The following is a 21,757-nucleotide window of genomic DNA, read 5'->3' on the forward strand; positions in this document are numbered from 1 at the left end:
GTTTAAGTACCTCATCCAATTAAGTCCAATCAGAATGCAGGAAAATTAATCTATGTGACACTTGATTTAAGGCTTTAGCTTTTAATATTTTACTATCATTTGCCCCTCACTGAAGGTTTTTCATGTAGTTTTTCTATCTTTCAGTATATATGACAGTGACATTTTTTTATGCCTGTACAGATGAACACATTCACCAGCTGAGACTTCATATCATTTCTTCTTCCGCTGTGTACATCACATAGGTTCACTCAAAATAAATCCAATCCCTTTAGGTTTACAGTGAGTATTCTGCTTTCTACATCAACAGCGTCACTGCCATAATATATGTGGTATTTGCGACGTGCACGGTGATTAAAATACAGCTTTAAAAGCCCATTATTCACACGGTGTCTTGGAGTTTGATTTATTTTACTCTTAAAGGTGCCCATACATCAGCGTCTGGGAGATTAAAGTTGATCCCGTTGCCTCTGTTGGTACAGTTTGTTCACAATTGACCCGTTATGTTTCTCTTATCGCAGAATATTTTACAGTTTGTTTATTCTGTACAGTTGCTTTGATAGAGGTACAGCCTGTATGAGCACTCCGAAACTTGCATTAAAACCTAAGATGTAGACGTGGATGTAGTGTTAGATCTCTTGACACTTCTGCCAGATGGCTTTCAGCTTAATGTCCCTGACCCTGCGTAGCCTGTTTCTGGCAGATGTGTTTTAACTGCTCTACGGTTTAGTTTTTTTTTTTCCTAAAAATGAGAATGTCTCATCTGAGCAAAGTAAAAAAGCAGAAACTTGTGTTTCGTTGATCTAATGAAGACTGGCCTAATTTTAAAGATCTGAGCTTTTATCTGGGAATAAATATAATAAAGCTAAATGTTTTTTTCCCCCCAAATTACTACCGTGCACTCCGTTGTAATAAAACTTCGAACTCCTTTCCAGGCTCCAGTTACAGAGATAAGTATTATTTCTGTCAGTGTCGTGCTGGGATATGGACTGACATTTAAGAAACTTCACTTGATTGGTCTTAAATTGCTTTGTTCCAAACATTATTGATCCAATCAACTGTTATGGCCTGGAGAAACAGAGGGACTGTCAGGCTAATGTTGGCTGTTTTAAAGAGGTTAAAAACGCCTCTCTTGACATCCTTACCTATTGTGTTTCATTACACCTTCTCCAACTTCAGTAGGCGTCTTGTTTTTCATTTCTGTCCCCTGTGTTAAATTAAGGCCACGAGCTGATATTTCAAAAACTGTCACTATCAGAATAACACAGTGTTTTTCAACCTTGAGGTTGGGACCCCACGTGGGGTCGCCTGAAATTCAAATGGGGTCGCCTGAAATTTCTAGTAATTGATTAAAAAAAAAAAAAAAAAAAAATTACTAATAAAAAATATATGGTGAGTTGATAGAGACAACCCCAACACATAAAAGACATGACAAACTCTGAAGCTGAAACTGAAGCACTGTGGTACTGTTTATCTTTCAAATGTTCATTGTGGTCAGTTTCAGATGCTGCAGCTCTTCCATAATTCATAGTTTGAGTTCTTGTTTGTTCAGTATTAATTATCAGTCTTGTAAATCCAAGCTGGACTGACTGTACATATCCTGACCGAGGAAAATAAATTCTCACTTTGTGCAGTCATCTACACCTGGCTTTTCTGCCTCCGTCCATAATAATATACATTATATAGACCAAATGTCCTCTAAAATTAACATTTATTTGCAACATAGTACAGCAAACTATTACATGATCAAAAACAAATTAATTTTAGCAAAAAAAATGTTTTGAATGTCTGGGGTCGCCAGAAATTTGTGATGTTAAAATGGGGTCACGAGCCAAAAAAGGTTGGGAACCACTGGAATAACTTGTATCTGATTGATGGTTAATATCAGGCTTCACACGTAGAATCACAGACTTAAAGGGAAAATAATAGCTAAAAAAAAAAAAAAAACTGAACAAAGACTTCCCTGCTTTTTCAGCATTTGATGCTTATTGATTCATTTAGGGAGACCATTAAGGCCCAAAAGGTGGTATTTTATGCAGTGGTGGAAAAAAGTTTTTGGACACCCTAATGCATTTGTAATATATTACATTACAAATCACTCTTAAGTCATTAAACTCTGCCAAGTATTGTTCCATTCTCCAAACCCACATGATCCCTTTTGCATGTGCTCGGTTCTGTCGAGATCAAAACTTGATATCTAAGCAAAATAATGAAACACATCCATAGTTTTGGTTTTTTTTTTTTTAGCAGTGAACAAAAAAATACATTTGTTTGTGTCTGTCTGATGTAGCCACACCTTCTGAAACACAAAAAGATTTTTCCACAAATATTTCATGATAGTATTTGACATTGTGTAAAATTCTAAGGGCGTCTGAGAACGTTTTTCCCCCTGTTGTGTATCTTGTTCACTCAAGATGATTTTATTCACAGTTCCTAATTTGCACAAACAAGCAAATGCCGCAGTGCTTGATGGAGTCATTGGGAAAAATGCCAGAAATACAGTATCTGTCGTCATGTTGTAATTCAAGTGGTCTGAGGACATGAAACTTCCTCTACGTACACTCTTTTCCTGTGGTTTCAGGGTCCAACCAGTGATGCAGATTTGGCTTAATCTCAGGTGTTTTCACAGGTAGGTGTTTAATACATACATGCAATTATTGATCAGATTCAACCTGTATGTGATTCTATGGCCATAGTCTGTGTCACAACATGGAATCTTGGAATAGTGGCACCACTTATTTTTTTTTTTTTTCCACAACAGCATGAAACAATATTGCATCATCCATCTTGTGTTTTGCTTTGAACCCAGAGAGGAGGCGTTGGCTCCTGCAGCTTTAATCATTTTGTGCATCATAATCCTAATAATTAACCCGTACAAGATTAAAAATTTCACCTTCCAGGACTGTAGCTGCTCTGTGTGACTTGAATGTTCAGTTATTTATCACCTAATAACTTATTTTTGATTGTTACCGAGGTTAATTCTGGCTGATTTTCCTTCTCCAAAATATCATTACTGGTCTTTAAAAATCTAATATCAATCAACCTCAAGTTTAATATGTTTTTCTTTATAACAAAAGTGGTAACATTATTTAGAGAAGAACTGTGTAATATATGTTAAAAAAAAAAAAAATAACAGTGAATTTACATAATTCATCCCATTCATCGCTCACATCATTTATTTATGACAAATGCTATAAACAAATTGTGAAAAGGTTGAGTCTCCAGTTTGTTCTTTGTGAAGACTGGCTGCTGTTCTCTGGAGAACGGAAATGAATGAATGGCAGAGTAGGTTGAACATCTTAAGTGATACCACGGGTCAGACTGATCTAACAGTGTAAATATTTATCATTCTGATAAGACCAACAAATCTTGAGTATCATGTTCCTTTCAACCTTTTCATTTCCTGTTTCGGTCCCCAAAGGCAGAACCACTGTGACGCTACAGTCCCAATAATATTAATAAAAGCAACATAATGTTAATATTTGTTATTTTTAAATGTAGTAGAGATGCAATTTCTTTTATTCACCACATGATGGCAGTCACACATTACCTGACCTCTGTTACAGTGAACAAAGCCTTTACATGATGAACACTGCAGCCGCACAGATACCCAATAATCTGAATGTCAACAAAATGCCAAATGCCACAGAATAGGGGGATAATTTTCACATTCATTATTAGCTGATTTGTCACAATTCAAATACTGTGTAGTTTCGATGCAGCGCAGACTTTTGGATGAGGTAGAGGGATGGGTCTAAACACACAAAAGGGAAATCAATGCAGTTTGTTTCCTGTTGAGGCAAAGCTGGAAAATTAATGTCCAGCTTATTCAACACAGTGAGTCTGTTCAATAATTAATCAGCTGTATTACAATTATCTCATCCGTCAAGTCGCCTTTGGAAACAGATCTTTTCTTTTGAGAGGTGAATACCATGATGATGACACAGTGGACCAATACTCTGCTGCTGTGTCACACAAAGACATACAGTAACGCCAACAATCTCAGAGGACGAATTGGCCATGAAGGAAAATCACCGGCAGACAGGCTTTCACATTTTCACCATGATCTGTATTTCCTATGGGCTTTTTAATAATATATGTAAGATATTAAAGGTAAAGTGATAGTCAAATGTATGGAGCTAAAATAAGACATGTTTGTTTATGTGCATGTGGGTCACGTTACTGCACAGCAAAACAAATGCAAACACGGAGGATGGTGATGTTTCAACAGAGATTTACAAGCATCTGTGCATCTTAAATTTAAGGCCTGGAGCTTAAAATTGCAGACAGACTGTTTTTGTGTTTCCTTATATAGTTAGCCCAGTAACGACAAACCTCAAGCTAAAATGTCAAAAATATCCTTTTATTGATCAATACAATCATATCAGTACAATCTGTGTTATTACATGTATACACGTTTCCTAAAACTGTATTTATTCTGTACTTAAACCTGTTTGCACCTGCGTCTTTATAAATAAATTTGACCTCGGACAGCTCACATTTCTTTCTTAACTTAGGAAATTTTACAGCAGTGGTTAAAGCACCGGTATTGATCTTTTGGTATGCATCTTCACAAATCCACAAAGACCGCAAGGTTATATACAGACGCAGATTTACAGCACATGCAAGCCATTTTCTATGCAAGTTGTTTGCTCTGCTTCTCTTTCTAGGACAATGTTATCTAGGGCAGCCAATGTCTAAGCAACTGTGTTGGTGATTTAGAGACATAATCGAAATAAAACACATACAGCCCTCATTATTATTAACTCTTGTACTTTCTCTGAGCGGCTGAATTCACATGGCAATGTAAGAAAGCTATATATGATGTGAAGATGCCTGATTGGTTACCAGAGGGGGTTCTGCTTTTTTCTAGCGAGCCATCTGTCACTGAGTTCACACTCTCCCCACTTACCAAAGAGCTGCCAAAGTCTCCAAACCAAAGCACACCCTCTCAAATGCAAAGACATATAACCTACTAGGCACACACTCAACGCTGCTCGCAATCAGCTTGACAAGTCAATCAGTAAACGCCACACAAAAACCCACGTAGATGCAAAGACCATAAGTAGATTTGGTGTCATTTAAAATTCAATAGCTTGGTGAGCCACAAGGTACTAGGCGTAAAGGCAAAGACACACCAACCCGATTTACGGCGGTGGGATGTCATCGGGCCAATCAATCAAACAGTCAATCAAATTTTATTTATACAGTGCCAAACCATAACAAAAGTTATCTCATGACACTTTACATATCAGGCTGGTTGAAACCAGACTCTGAGATGACAAGGTCGGTGACATGAGTCTGTTTGGTGTGTTTCGTGCGATCGGCCATCATTAATGCCGTTGCCAGTCTTTTTGGCTGATTTAACATGTGTAATCGGCCATTACCAGTCGTTCAGTCAGACCAATCTGATTGGTGGAGGGACAGACCTTGACTAGTGAATCAGTGAATGAGAAGTTTCCATGTGAATACAGCTATGCCAAGGTGCTTCACACCATTACTGTATTTTATAATAGGCCATGAACTGCTCATATCATATCTGAATGAGTGCCAGTCAGTGTTGCCTATGGACTTCATTCGTTCCATGAAGTGAACACCGTTAGCATTGTTAGCATAGTGCGATTTCTCCTTAGTTTTCACCTGCGACATCTTTCTTCTTCCATAAGAAGAAGCCAGAGAGCTGACAACGTCAGTATCTTCTTATTACTAGCCATCCGTTCAACAAGCACAACAACAACAACCCTTCTTGACTACTCGACACTCTCTGCTGACAACAATGACTGATGACAGTGAGCTCTGCGTTTTGGTCTAGAGAGATGTTCCGTCATTTTCCGGTTTTACATTTCACTCAAGCGCAGAATGTACGCTCAAGTTGGTAGTCAATTTGGTGTGTTCCTCACACTTTTTTGACTGTGTTGAGGAGACGGGAGCCGACTGATCAGTCGGGCTACCTTTTCTGGTGATAACTGGCAGTTGAGTTGGTGTGTCTTCTCCTTAAGAAAGCAAACAATATTATGGATCTTGGGAACATGGTGTAAAAGCATATGGTTGAGTTTCTGTTTTGAATTTGTCTGTAGCAGGAACTATGATTGAAGCAGCAGAGGCTAAGCTGTTGGGTGTGACTGTAGACTTGGAATACTCATATAAAACAAATATTAAATAGGTGGTGCCAGGCATAACAAACCCCACCACTCACACATATTGTAGCTTATTTTAGCATTGATGCAGCTGATGTCATCATGCCTATGTGTGTGCTGATGTCGAAATATCAATTGTCTCTATATAGGTGCCAAGTTTAAAGTAAATTGAAACAAAATCGATGTTTGTATAGACATTTGAAATTTCGCCCATTATGTAAATAGGAGAAGAAAAACAAAACAAAGCAGCTTGAATAGTCCTACATTGCCCAGTGCTCAGAACAAGCACTAGAGGCACTCACAACCGGCTGGCCTGGTTACAAGTAAAGGGCAGAATTAGATATTCTTTGATTAAATTAATTAGAAACATAATTACAAAAACACCGGAATTACTTTACAGTAAAATTATTTTTTTTGCGTTTATTTATTTATTCATTTTTTGTTGTTGGTACGATTATATTGTTTTTGTAATTTTTTTGCATTGTGTGTTTGCTGTTGAATTTTGGTTTTCGTGTTGTTGTGTTGCACGTATGTACATACTGTTTGTTGAGTGAGTCGTAGGGAATTGGGGTGTTTTGTTGCTAAGTTGTTAATGACCCCAGCAGCTAATGGGGATCCAAACTAATAAACTAATAAACTAAAATGGTTAACTCGGCACCTAAATCCAGTATGATCTGCTCCCAGTATAGAACAGATACACTCACATGAGTCTGACATAGGACGGACATGATCAGTTATTTTACTACTTGATTAATCTGTTAATTATTTTCTCTAATAATTGTTGGTAAAATATCCGAAAATTACAATAAACTGTTACAAAAAGCCACAAGATTAATTATTTAGTCCACAACCCAAAGGGCTGCAGTTTACTGTCATTAGAGAAGAGAAGCCAATATTTACATTTAAGAGGCTGGAGTCTGATTATTTTGACTTAATAAAGTAGTACTTGATTAATTTCATCATTAACTAACACTGGCCTGCAATTTTTTGCTTCAGAGATAAAATGTGTTAAATGTTACAGACTGAATTGGAAAACAAATGACAAAAGAGCTGGTTGAATAATATTTATAAGCTATATGATGATGCTTTAATGCTCTATTACACACAAACTAAAAGGAATCTAAAAAGTGAAAGTATTCTAATGTGTATTTTTTTCTATTTCTGGCATCTTTTTCTGTGTCCATGTGTGTTGATGAGGCTATAGCAAATAAAGCAAATATATTTACACAAGTATGACATGTCTGCAACTACCAATTATTTCTTTATTGATTAAGCCGTTCTGTACTAACAATTTTGCCTACAAAATACCCAAACTTTTAGGGTATGATAAAATAACAAAAAATGCTGAAAAACTCCAAACTACACATGTTTTGAAGTAAAAGTGGTCACTACCCATTTTCTCATTCAAAGAATTCCATATTTTGACCTCATGCTGAAACTATAAACATTGTGCACTCTTCAAGCATTCTTCACCCTAATTTTGGAAAAGTTTCATTGCTTTTATTCTAGAAGTATTTTGCTTGTACACCAGAGTAATTTGAGCTCCAGTTTCATGTCAGATTTCACTGGTCTATAAGTAAAATGCCCTTAATAAATCTCTAAAACTTTACCAATTTTGAGTTACAAAGAAAAATGAATCCAAAAATGCTGGTTGGCTGTAGCTTCCAAGAAACAGTCTAAGGTCAAAATGTTAAATTCTGAGACTTAATAAGAGAAATGGTTTTATTCAAAACTACTTGTCTCGGAGCTACCATATCTACTTCAAAACACTGTCTGCACATTACAATACGTTCACTTTACAGGTTCTTCCCAGAACAAGATGTATTGTATAAATGTACATAAATGTAATAACACTTAATCATATACAGTGAAAACGTCAGCTAAAAAGCACTTTATTAATTTGTTTTCCAGTTCATCTTATTAAAAAAAAAAAAAAAAAAAAAAACAGACCAGTGTTTCCATTTACATTTATTCCAAATTTTAATAATTTTCTCAGAAGATTGGACAAAGCAGGTGCAAATTTATGTGCATTCAGATCCACTACTGTATGAATATCAAGAATCTGAGGGATGAAAATGCAAATAAAAATGGTAGGATGTGGCTTTTCATGCTTTTTGACACAACTGAATTATTGAAAAGTCATGTCACTCCAATGGTTTTATAGGACAAGTCACCAGTACAAATGCTTTGAACTGCTTTTATGGTGTTTTTAATGAAACTCCTAGACGACTTCTTTGCCCTCTGACCCAGAGGAAGTGTCTGAATTTGAAACAGATGGACTAAGCCCCCCCCCGGCAGGAACGAAAAGATCAGCAACAGCAAACAAGAGTATGAGAGATTAGAGAAGACGCTGATAATTTATTCATCTGGTCATTTCTAACGGATGGACCAGCAGTTAGAAATCCTATTATAAAAGTAAACATGCACATGCAGCACTGGTTGGAGTCATGACCTGAGAGCTGACATCTTCTCTGCATGACTTCCCTGACATTTTCCTGTTGCCCTTATCCACTTATACCACATGAAAAAAACTCAATTTCTGAAAGTGTTATGAGCAGAATGTACTTAAAGTAGCAATAAGTAAGAATTAATAATAAAAGGAATGTGTTGTAAATGGAAGCAGTTATTATTACAATTATTATTAAAAAATAATGATAAGTATTAAATGGTTAAAATAGTCATTGTGGACTAAAACAGCAAGTGTCAGTATTTTACTATTACACATGATGTTTATGGATTAATTTTACTGCCACATTAATATTTATGTTAGGTTTTACTGCTGCAGATGTTTAAATTTAAGCTTTATTTTAACTGGTTCACATACTGTTGGTGGTTTAATCCACAGTAATGTGTCATATTCTGTAAGATCATTGAATGTTGTTCTTCTGTAAAAGTCAACTATTCATGAACTCAGAGAAAACAGCTCAGTGTTCCACAGGTGATCGCATTTGCCAGAGGCATCATGTTTCTGGGATGGTCACGCAGCACATCCAGGTGGAGCTGATTACATTTTTGTAGCCAAAGGTCAAAGTTACTGTGACACAACAAACATGTTTTTCCACAACTAGACCACTGCATAATTCATCAAATGAATAATACAGTAGTTAAATTTAAGATGTGGGAGAAAGTCCTCAAACCATAAATGCACATTTATTTTTCAATTTATCACAAAAGTCGGCACATTTGGAGATCGACAACAAAATTTGAATCTGAAAATTAAGAAAAGATACATGTATTGGTGTGTAGATGTATAAGTCTTCTATTTGCCTCTAGAGCAGTGTTTTTTAACCTTTTTTGAACAAACACCCACTAATAGCATCATAAGCCTCCTGCCACCCCCCCATCCCTGAAAAGAAATTGCAATGAGGGGGTGTAAGTTATTCTATAGAGGGTATGCACATATGTCACTTCCCCCCCAGGCCACACCCCTCTAAGTCAGACTGAGTGGCAAAAACCAACTTGCTCAACATGACGGAGTATACCAGTAAACACAGCGGGACTGGGAAAATATGAAATTAAATGAAGGACAATTGGACTGGACATGGATCCGTATGAGCTGCCAAAGAACAAGTGGTCCATGAACACTGACATGTGGACAGAAATCGCGTATCCGGACGTCCAGGGTATGTATCATCGCTATTTTTACCTGAAACAAATGTACATGGTTTCATCATTACTGACAACCAGGGTCCAAAACTAGGCAGAGAACCAACTGATCCAAAGTGCATTTACAGTAGACAGTGTACTGACCCCAGTGAATATATGCATGATCTACTGGGACTGAGGAGATTTACTGAGTCTAGTTCATATCAAGTACTTTATACAACACAGATACTACTGCTGTGGACCAGCAGGGTACAACTGTATTCTGGTAAATTATGATATTTTTCCCACCTGTTTTTAAGTTATGACATTATTCTTATAATATTATAGTTTTATTGTTGGAATATGACGACTTTAATCTCATAAATGAATTACATTTTTATGAGTTTTTTTTTTTTTATAACTATGACTTCATTCTCATAACATTGTGATTGTTTTTGTATTCAACTTTATTATCATAAAATTACTGGTTTTATATCAATATTTTATGACTTTATACTCCTAATGACAAGTGTTTTTATTTTCTCATGTGGCCCTAATACTCCATCGTAGCTTTATTCTCTAGTACCCCCCGTATTTGAAAAACTAGGTTAGCCTCAGTTTAAGTTAGTTTACAAATCATGTAGGAGCACAAGGTTCATAATCACAAAATGAAGACAAAAACCATGAAAGACCCGATCATGAAACCAAGAGCTTTACTAGTAACGTTAGCCAAAACAATACGTAATTTAAGGTATGATTTTACCCAAAAATACAGCATAAATCAGTGTTACCTGACACGAAACGGGATCCACAAATCTAGGTTTGGTTTCCAGGATTTGTGGATCCATCTACATCTTTTGGTGCCTGTAAAACGATAGCTCCGACTGCTTTTCAAACCTATTCATACAATCAATCGCACAACAGCTCTTCCCCATTTTTTCTTATTAAACATTGTTTTTAAGTTTCGACAGTATTGAAGCCAACGCTGCTACTCATCTCCCTCTGTCTCCCACTCATTGTGCATAACCGCGGTGACTTCCGCTAGCGGTGACGTCACGTACATACCCTGTATATAGGTTATATAGCTGTGTAGGTAAAGCCCCCCTCACCTCATCATTGGCCACCTGCCACCACTTGAACACAGATTCGCAATGGGGGGGCAGGGGGTGGGGATGGATGTGCCTCTATTACATGACAGACCTCAATCCGTAAGACCCAGGGGGGTATGTGCTTCTGTTATACATTGGACCTTACATGGGGTCATTCTGCTGGGGGGGGCTACCATGACTAACACCCCCCATTGTGCCTGAGCGCCCCCCTCACAGCTTTCTCATTCCAAATGCCCCCCTGCTGAGAAACACTTCTCTAGAGTAAAATTGTACAGAATAAAAAGATTGAAGTTAGAGTAAATCTGTGCTTAAATACTTGAGTAAAAGTATTTACTCATAAGAATCCACTCCAGCTCCAGATTGTTGTGCTGTCTACTCACCGATCTCTTTTCCCAGTCCAGAGCGGAGGATGGCTCCGGCTGAGGTGACCACGGCGCAGGTCTTGAAGCCTCTCTGGTCCTTCTGTTGGTACAGCTGCTCCAGAGAAAGAGGTGGAACCAGACGGGCCCAGCCGAGGGAGGAGAAGGGCTGCTCCGACCCATCCACCGTCCTCAGCCCGGCCTGGGCTTTCATCTGACACAGCAGCTCTTTAGCGCTCTGGGCGGCCTTGCGAAGTCCCTTGTATGAAACATGATGCTTATTGGCGCTCACATAGTCCTTCCTGGCGCGCTGCAGCCGCGGACTGAGCATGCCAGAGGACACCCGGCCCCGCCACAGCCGCTGCACCACCGAGATTGACTTGGAGAAGTAATATTCCTCCAGGTCTGAGGAGTCCCCACCGCCCCCCCGGCCTGCCGCGGTCCTCATCCTATTTCCTAGTTCTTCATCATCCCGTTCATCTTCTTCTTCCTCCCCACCTTGGTAGCGTGCAGTGCTGGCATTGCTCTGATAGTCCGTGGCCTGCTGGGACGTTCTCTCACGACTCTGGACTACAGGGTCCGAGTGAGAGCCCACATTCTCAGTGCCAAAAGAGGACCAGGCAGCTAGGCTTTGGGGGTCTAGATAGTCCTGGCGACTGGCCTCCTGGCTTACATAAGCGGCGTAGGGAGCACTGTTAGGGCTGCGGCTCACCTCCACACTGGACTCTGGGGTGGTGGGGCTGGCGGACGGCTGCGGCTCATCTCCAGGATATGATGTGGTCACGGCTGAGGACAGCTCAGGTCGGACGCCTGTGATGGCGTGCTGCTGGATGGAGGTCAGGCGGCGGGTGTCGGGGTGCTGGGAGAGTAAAGAGCCAGCAGAGGACAGGGGCTCGTCCACGCGAGCATCCAGGAAGTACGAGAGGAGGGCGAGGAAGAGGAGAACCCACGCTAGCATCCCCAGCAGCACCAGCCTCCGCCACTGCCTCATACTGGACTTCATCACCTCTCACTCACATACACACCTGATCAGACGGCCCGCCAACAACAAAACCCCGCAGCCAGGACTCAGCCCAGAGGTCAGCTGGAGGGCCTGGAAAAGAACACAGCTGTGGGTCAAACTACAGATGGGGGTGTCAGAGTATCATATCACTACCACCACTACCACCACCACCACCCCCCACACTCCACAACGCAAATATGTAAATACTATTTACATTTTCAATGGTGTTCTGTTATTTTTCTTTTATCTTTTATTGTTTTAGGTATGACTGGATTGTAATGATGCACTTATGTATGTGGATAAAAAAAAGAATTTCAAAATTCTAATTCTCTATTTATATAAATATTTATATAAATACAGTCAGACAGTCAATAGAAACTTTGAGGTAGAAATGTATGCATATTTCTACTTGTAGGGGGGTTGTAATTATTCATTGTGGATTTATTGATGACTTAGTGCTCGGGTAGTTGAGATAATGGTGAGTTGTCATGTTGTCACGGTTCATTGCACATGGGTTGGTCTCTTTGCAAAATTGGACCAAATACACACTGAGCAATACCCAGTGGGTATCTGCACAATTTGAGGATTGGTTTTGAAGGCCTATATAAAGGCTCAAAAACGGCCACCATTGTTAGTCCAGTGACCGGCATCATGCCACATCTACCACGTGAACAACATCTCCGGGCACTGGGTATGGTGGAGGCCGGTTTGAGCTACAGTCATATAGCCAGGAGTATGGGCTGTTCCCAACCCACAATCAGAAACCTGGTTGAACACCACAACACGACAGGCTCCGAAGCATGCGCCAACGGATCACCGCCTGCATCGAAGCAAACGGAGGCCATACCCAGTATTGACTGTTGTGATTTTGTGTTTGGCAGGTGCCATTTTCTTTAGTTAAGTTTTTTGTTTTGAAATTCTTCTTGAAACTTTAGATTTTTGTTTCTGTATGCCAATATCCTAAACAAATGATTCATATGAAAAAATTCCAGTTTAGGGTATCAAAATAAAAATTATGGCGAAAAATATAGTCTCAAAAATTTCATTGACAGTGAGTGTACATTTCTCATTTTTTCTTCTATTTCCTTTCTCACTCGTTTGTGATTTTTCTACCTGTTTTTGCTTTGCACTTTGCACATCTATATAAATTGAAACTTGATATTGACATAATGAGGACAGACAATTTCACTTATGTATATGTTCTCTCCAATTTATGAAAATAAAAATACAGTTTGGTTTATTTATTTCTAAAGCGAGATCGCTTTTAAAAAGGTCCCACTCCTTTCTGACTTCTAATTCCCATTGTTCAAACAAGAAGTCAATGCATTTTATTTATTTCCAGGGGTTGGTTGATCACATTCAGAACAATAACTACAAACATCCACACTGCTGAATGATGACTTCCTGTCAACAGCAGTGCTAAACTCCATTTGTCTAAGCCCTGAAATCAATACAAATCATGCATTATAGGAAAAAAACTGCAAACTTATTCAACATGTGCTTTCATTCACAAAGCTAAAACAATGGGATTGGCAAAAAAAGAGGGTTATTAATTCACTTCATAAAACTACGAAAATATCACGCATATTATTTCAACTCAATGTAACCAGTTATCTGTGGTGCCGACAAAAAAATACCCACAAAGCCTAGTATAATCTACATCACAGGTGGAGAGCTGCTGCTCCACTCTGCCCTCAGTGCCACTGACAGAGCTACTGCTCATTAAGAAGTGACCCAGAGGGGACATGTAGCTCCACATGTATTACACAAATAGCATTTGGGTAATCGTGACTACAGTAGACCTTGTCCAAATGTTTTATGTTATACACAGTCAAATGTAGTTCCTGTTGCTGCTGCACAGTACAAACAAGAATATAAAGGTTTGGGGGATTGGAGATATGGACAAAAAAAGTGCACTTATAGAAATAAACAGCATCTCTTTTTCTTTCTCCATGAGCTGAAGAGACATAGCACTGCAGGTAAGTGGTAGGTCTGTTTTATTATTCTTATTAGTTACATACATATTAATAAGAACAAATACATGTTGATGATGTGCAGCACTAATGTGATGTCCTGTAAACGCAGCATTTGATTAGCACTGTTTACTCTGAAACAATACTGTGATTGCAGCGACGACTCCATCGTCTAGTTGATTTAGAATAATTTTAATAATTTTACATTATCTCTTCCTGATTGCTGCGCTGTCCTTTATCGTACTGAGAACATTTAATACCATTGTAACTGCAGCCTGGAGTTTGAGAATTTTCAGTTTGATCCAAACCAGAACTACAGATGAGAAATCTGACCATGAACCAGAACAAACAGATGAACAAGAAGATGATTGTCTCTGTGTGGAATAAAACCAAACTGTTGTATGGATTGTTTCTAGTGTGAAAAGACCTTCAGACTGATTACAGGAGTCATTAAACAAAAGAATAGTAAGATCCGCTGTTGAGAGGAGGATGAGGCATAGTTTTCAAGACTCCCTTGAATTAAATTGCAAGAAATAATGAGATTCTCTGTATTGTATAATTTAAGTTAATATTGTTTTTTACCAAATATTCAAGACCCCATTAAAAACGAGTTAAACTGGTGTCTTGTCCTCTAGCATCATCGAAGACTTCTAATCTCTAAATGTGCTAATATTATTTTGACTTTACCAATACTGTGTCCTCGGTCTCTAAAAGTCCATTTTATTTACTGATTTCATGTCTCTACATCACACCCTTTAAAGCTTCAGTTTTCATCATAATCTTGTTGTACATCTACTTTTTAACCCTTTTAAGACTGTCATTATAACAGGCCACTTAGGTGTCTTCATATTTTCTTTTGCAATAAAAGTGTCAGAAAATGTATTTTTTGCCAATTTTTTTGCGCCTTTATTTTCAGGAAGAACCAGACTTTCACTATCTGGCCATTAATTATCATTATTATGAATAATAAATGCTTAAAACAGTGTGTTTAAGTAAAAAAGAAAAAAACAGACTTGAAATTTTTTGCATATTTAATACCAAAAACAACTGTAAACGTCAATAACGAAACTCTTTGAGATTGAAAAAATAAACTTTCAACTATTTTAGATCTGCTCAAACATGCTTTTTGGTCTTGAACATTCAGTATCCACATTATGGCTTCTTGTTTTTTATTATTTCCAGGCGTTTTTTTGCCCATGTGGAAGTCTCTGAAACACTTCCTTTCTACTTGAAATAGAGTCCCACACTGCTGCCGTAAAGTGTTATATAATGTCTGAATGCTCAGGATCTCAGTTTTCTGATGCCATTTGAATTTTGTTGATAACACAAATGGTTCAGGAGTTAGAGCAATTTGAATGCTGTAAAGTGTAAAATGCAGCGCCGGACAGATTGCAGTTGTTAAAGGGTTAAATTCTGATTTTTTTTTAAACACTTAAAAATTTCCTCCCTTACACAGATGAATGTGGAAAAACCTTCTAATTGTCAAAGTATGCACAGACATGATTCTGCATCGATTACAGTGAACTCAGCTAAAAAAGCTTGTTTCTAAGTGAAGGTGACATCAATAGAAAAACGATCTAACAAGGTGAAATTGAAAAGTGAAAAGAAAGTGAAATTGAGGGAAAAGTGTCAAAATATTCCAAATAGTCTAGTACTGCATTTGAAGCTAATACTGCTGATAAAATGATAATAGAAATAGTGGTAATGACATTAACCTCTTCAGTCAGTTTTCTCTGCAGAAAGAGAAAAGGGAACCCACTGTCTACAAACCAACTGACGTCAATATAAGGAGACAAAGCTGACGTAGATGATGATGACAGGACAAATGCATGTCATGGTACATTCTTTACTGCACTCACAAAACTAACCAGCTCCAATGTATGGAATGTAACCCCAGTTTGGACTTTGAAAAGGAACCAGAACAGAAGCAAACTCACCTAAAAAGATGACTTTATTTCTTCATATTCACACGTCCTCTGGGATACAACAGGACCCTGAAAACAGAATTGGGGCAAATTAGTAAAGTCAAGAGACATGCGTATATGAGGCTGTGCACGCAGGAAAACACACAGCAGGAAAACACCACCTGCGGGGCAGAACTTGGCTGCTTTCCATTAAAAACTAAAAAAAAAAAAAAAAGAAGAATTTTTAAGACCAGGATCGTTTACTGAGTGGAGTCAAGTTTACAGCTTCTCTCATAATCTTCAGAAATAAGTCAGAACAACAACTACTGAAGACTCCCCCACATCAGCTGGGTTTAATCCATTCAAAGACAAAACACACAAAATGTGAATCATCTGAAAACAAATTTACTGCATTCATAATTACACTGGTCAAAGAAGCACTCCTTAGATTTTAGACTGAGACTGAAAAAAGCAATTTGTTTAGGATTTGTTTCATTTTGTTTCTCAGCAACCAAGATTCTGATATTAATATAAAACTTATTTACATAAATGTATTATCTTTAATGAAGGCTCAAATGAACGAAATTTAACATTTAAAGACCGATAACTATTTTTATATTGACTTCCAAATGACCTTCTCTAGCTTCTTCATCAGCATTTATTGTATTATTCTCTGCATATTCGAGTGAAAAGCAAATATTTTCCTATATTTAATTTACTGATTATGTAGATGTTCACAAAAGTTCAGAATTAATCCAAAGGCCATTATATCAGAACAGACCCACAGCTACTACCATTTGTGAAACGACATGAGTTTTACTGTTGTGATTGTGTCACCACAGAGCTTCTGGATGTCCAGAAGGACACATCTGATGTCACTGAATAGCTGAGAAACACCATTTTATCTGAATTTTTCACATGTATTGGCAGGATTACAGGTTCACAGGTTATCAAACATTTTAGATTAGTAGATGCTTTGGATCGCCGGTGGCTGTTAAAGCATATTATGATGTTCGGCACCAATTTTTCATCAAATCTGTAAAACCTGAGTGATAGCCTAAGTATCACAAATCCATTAGTCTTTCCATGATTACGCACCTGAATCACTTCCCTCCGTGAACAACGTCGATGTGTACTGCATCACAAGCAGTCCATTTGTTTACATACCAAACCGACATGTCACTCGGGCCTTTTTGCAAATTTTGATGCAAAGTGTATTGTGGGAGTGGGAATTCCACGCAGCCGCAACAAACTCTGAACGGGCTTCATTGCTTCTTGCTGTTGCGTGGAATTCTGAAAAGGCCCGAGTGACAGTTTGGTTTCGGTTTAGTATGTAAACCAAGAACTGCTTATGATGGAGTACACTTCGAATGTGTTCACCATGAGGGAAGTGATTCAGGTACGTACTCATGGAAGGACTAATGGATTTGTGATACTTAGGCTATCACTTGGATTTTACAGATTTGATGAAAAATTGGTGACGAACATCATATGCCGCTTTAAGGTCTTTGAGGGTTAACTCCTAAACCAAAAAACATTCAAATTCCACTATCATACCCAACCATGGTTATTTGGGCTTCAGCTTTTCTAATACTCCGATGTACAACATGTTACTTTCACTGATGGCTACAGAATACAGATACAGAATAAAATACGCAGCAATGAAGGTGAACAAATGAAGCATTAAATTGCTTCACATCAGAGGACTTCAATCCTCTGAACCACAAGTAATTATGAGTTTTGGTCTCTTAATGTGGGAGCATTTCTCTCGAGAGTGGCAGTGAGGGAGGAGGGAGAAGAAAAAAAAAAAAAAATACAGAGAAAGGCCTCTGATTGTTAAGTCTCCTCTCGTCCTAATTACAGCTTCCTGACTGTGACGGGCCCTGCAGAGAGCAGAAGAGGTGATGTCGGGCCCCTGTGGTCTAACCCCTCCTTCAGTCCACCCAGATATCCAGGCCTCTAACCCTGGGCCACACAGGAGGCCAGGGCTCATCCACTGACCCTGGTCAAGCAGGAGGGGAACAGCAGGGAGCAATTGGGCCAGAGGGAGCAGAGACAGTATGGGAGACGAAAACCCAACAGGAACAGATGCCAACAATCACACACAGACACACACACAAATCTGCACACGCACATCTTTTTGTTTCTCAAAGCTGCACTTCCTGAAAATTGCAGCATGTTTTCCATAAGACCTTAAGGCCACAGACAGGTGGGGAAAGTGTGAGGCGGTAATCCCTGGTGTAGCAGTTTTGACATGTCTACCACAGTTGGGTCAAATGTTACTCAGAGGAAAATATGCCATTTAACACCTGAAAATAACAACCGCAGCCCTGACTCACACACAAAAAACAAAGAAAATAAGAAGCTCACAGCTGCCCAATGGCAACATCACTAACTAACAAATGTCATCTATATGCACCGCTGCTCAACAGAAGCCCACAGTGTACGTACGTCTGTGTGTGTGTGTGTGTGTGTGTGTGAGGCCCCGAGGCACATGTGTGTGCAGTTATTTTGCCTCACCTGGCAGCAATCAGGATGTGTGCTTCAGTAACTGTGGTGCAACAACATAAATGTGTAGCACAGATGGAGAGGCGGAGAGGCGGGGGTGGAGGACAGAGCTAGTCTTGTGAGGGCTACACGTAGAAAACGGAACAAAACGGGAAACAGTGAAATGAGGCGCTGCCAGACAATGAAATGACTTAATTGGCAAGAGGAGGAGATGAAGGTAAACAAAGGACATTAATAGAACGAAATGTGTTCATCCAGTAAAAGAGCAGAACAAAAATCCAATCTGAGTACATGACAGTGGGAATGTTTGCAGGTCATTTGCTCCCGGGAGGATAATTATGTAGTTTATGACCTGCATGAGAGAAAAAAAATTTGGAAAAACTGAGGGAATTAGCAGCGAACAGAGAGAAAACATCAGCTAATTCCATCGCTTCAGGTGGGCCAAGGTGAATGAAGGGGATTAAAAAAAGAGTCAGTAAAAATGTGTTGGATTTTATATCATTTCCTGCTTTATTAGTCTGAAATTAAGCATTTAAGCTGTTATGTAGAGTATAAAACCACAGTAGCGCACATTCCGTGTAATTGTCGAGCAAGTCTGAAGAGAAATATTATTAAAGAAAGACAAAAAAAACCTGTCACGTGTTTGTATAAATTGGTTTAAACCAGGCAGGTGATGATACAGGCTACGTCACACATGGCTGTAACTAAACCAACAAAGAACCTCATAGAACATGAAGAAACAAACAAACACAACCAGCTACTGTGGTCTTCGACAAAAGATAAAGATGGGTCTTGAGGTTTCTTTCTGAATTGCGAAACACATAATTATTCGTTGGTGTCGACTGTGTCTCATGTTGTTCACAGACAAAGAAATGGAAATGGAAGTGTTCACTATGTTAGAAAAAGTGTTTCCATCAAATTTATTCTAAAAAAGGCAAAAACCACAGCAAGCAAGGAATGATGAATACTTTAGAGAAATGCTTTGGTTTCATGGTTGTATATCTGATTTTCTGCTTGTATGTTTCTAAGATGATCCTGTGACCTCCAGGGTTTAACCCAATGGTAGCCAGGATAGGCTCCAGCAGAAAAGGAATGAATTTATGAATGACTGAGTGAATAATTGGTTTCAGAATCAGAATCAGTTTATTTGCCATTTGCAGAAAAACTGCATTGGAAATGAGTAGCAAGAGCTTTCCATAAAGATACATGAAAGACAGTAACAAGGTAAAAGATAAAAAAAAAAAAAAAAAAAAAAAAAAACAATGAAAAATTACATAAATAAGAGTAATAAAAAGACAGGTGCCCCCATAGATCGACCAACACTCACTTGGACAAAGTGCATAAATATAAAATGCATTATTTATAGAAAAATAAAACATACACCATACATTGAAAACTATCAATATCAATGCCTGCATTTTGAAAAGCATCTGCTTAAGAAACAAAATGTGCTAAACTGCTTATACTCTAATAAAATAAGATGGAAAATTAATAACACAATTGCTGGCTGGTTAGTAATTCCAAGATACAGTCGTGGAAAAAATTATTAGACCATCAAAAGTCATCAAAAACAATAGTTATGCAATCAAGTACAAACTCCTGTGTGTATCATGTGATTAAAACAGACAGAAAAGAAAACATGGAATGTCTAAAAGCACTGTTTTTGTCAGTACAATGCCATAGCTATTGATGTAAGAACTGAAGTGATTTTGGTTATTATCAAGAAAACATGGAAAATGGTTAGATATCAGCTCTGAAATTAAACTCTTATGAGCTATTTTTGTTATTATTATATTTGTCCAAACAAATGTACCTTTACCAATTAAAATGATCAAGAAATTGAAGAAAACAAGGGTGGTCCAATTTTTTTTTTTTTTTTTCGCGACTGTATATAATAATGTTTTGACATATATGTATGCAGATTTATACATCTTAAACTAGGAAACTGAAAAGTGAATATATTCTAATATACAGACAGTGTTTTGAAGTAGGTAGCTCTTTTTCAGTAACGCCCGTTTCCTTATTAATTCATCGGATTTCACATTTTGTCCCAATATTTAATCTTTTCAACTAGGGCCAACTAGTAGTTTTGACTTATCTTTGTTAATGACCCAAATTTTGCAAGGTTTCACTATTTTCATTCTGGAAGTATTTTACTTGTACACCAGTGTATTGGGTTTCTAAACTGGAAAGACTTACAAAAATCACTTCCAGCTTTCTTGCTCAGTTCTAGATCCATTGATTTACTTTGTTCAGTGATTGAGATTTATCAATTAAGATCAGTGGTTCTTAATGTTTTTCTGTCAGCCCCCCCCTTCGTAGGACTAAAAATCTCCAGGCCCCCCTCAACCCCAACAACACTGTAACAGTGGTGCAATTGTAACTTTTACTGAAAGACACATCAATATCGTAACAATACTTTTTGCTTGAACAATACAAATAAACTCAACCAGACTGCTCCCTGAGACAATATTTTTCCAAATAAAAATAAGAAATGCGCAATCATCTTACAACTATGACAATAAAGTTACTTTTTTTAGAACAACGAACTAATTTTGGAAACAAAAGATGAACATTTTAACAATATCAGTGGCTTCAATGAGCCTGTTTCCGTTGCACATCTCAGAACATTAAAGTGCAAACTGTACAAACTGTGCAAAAACAGAAACATTGCACATTTTTCTTTTCCAGTCCAATCCTTGTCCATTCTCCAAACAAACTCTTTCTAGTCTAGTGACAGGTCACCATGGCACTATATTTGTTTGTTGTACGTCCCTAAAATGAGTCCAGGGTGCTCCAACATTAAAACATTAGTTCCACCTGCCTCATGTTCTAACATGAAGAAGAAAAAAAAAAAAAAAACACCCAGAAGTGATCCCGTGCCCCTTTGACAAGCCTTCACACCTCTCTGCCTCCCCCTGGGGGGCTCGCCCCACAGTTTGAAAAACACTGATTTGGGTATGTATCACTCTAAAGAACCACAAGCATGCAGAAACTTTTTTTTCCCAAAGCTGGGGATTTTTTACTGTATTTATAAAACACATTTCTACATCTTAACCCTTTATCGGGCAAGTGACTATTTTTGGTCATTTCTGCATACATTACAAGACAATAACATCAACAGTTACAGTGAGAACAGTGAGTCAACAATCTCAGGTCCGATGTGGTCTACAGGGTCTGGA

General features: G+C 38.2%; 1 protein-coding gene and 2 long non-coding RNA genes across 3 annotated transcripts in view; 1 reads left to right on the forward strand and 2 right to left on the reverse strand.

Annotated features, from left to right (window-relative positions):
• The window catches only part of st6gal2a (ST6 beta-galactosamide alpha-2,6-sialyltranferase 2a), an 88,240-nt gene that overhangs the window by 40,093 nt on the left and 26,390 nt on the right, over positions 1 to 21,757 (reverse strand). The window contains exons 2-3 of the mRNA XM_030124914.1: positions 16,101 to 16,157; positions 11,209 to 12,280 (exon numbers count right to left, since the gene is read on the reverse strand). Coding sequence (XP_029980774.1) covers positions 11,209 to 12,190 — 982 coding nt within the window. The 5' untranslated portion in view covers positions 12,191 to 12,280; positions 16,101 to 16,157. The remainder of the gene's footprint in view (positions 1 to 11,208; positions 12,281 to 16,100; positions 16,158 to 21,757) is intronic.
• LOC115412417 (uncharacterized) lies at positions 2,230 to 2,904 on the reverse strand. The gene is made up of 3 exons (XR_003934340.1): positions 2,891 to 2,904; positions 2,545 to 2,547; positions 2,230 to 2,358 (listed from the first exon to the last, which is right to left on the reverse strand). It is a non-coding gene; the product is annotated as an uncharacterized LOC115412417 (long non-coding RNA).
• LOC115412418 (uncharacterized) lies at positions 6,701 to 20,964 on the forward strand. Its single transcript, XR_003934341.1, has 3 exons — positions 6,701 to 6,711; positions 17,382 to 17,391; positions 20,854 to 20,964. It is a non-coding gene; the product is annotated as an uncharacterized LOC115412418 (long non-coding RNA).

This window comes from Sphaeramia orbicularis, chromosome 21, assembly GCF_902148855.1.
Source record: "Sphaeramia orbicularis chromosome 21, fSphaOr1.1, whole genome shotgun sequence".
NCBI classification, from domain to species: domain Eukaryota; kingdom Metazoa; phylum Chordata; class Actinopteri; order Kurtiformes; family Apogonidae; genus Sphaeramia; species Sphaeramia orbicularis.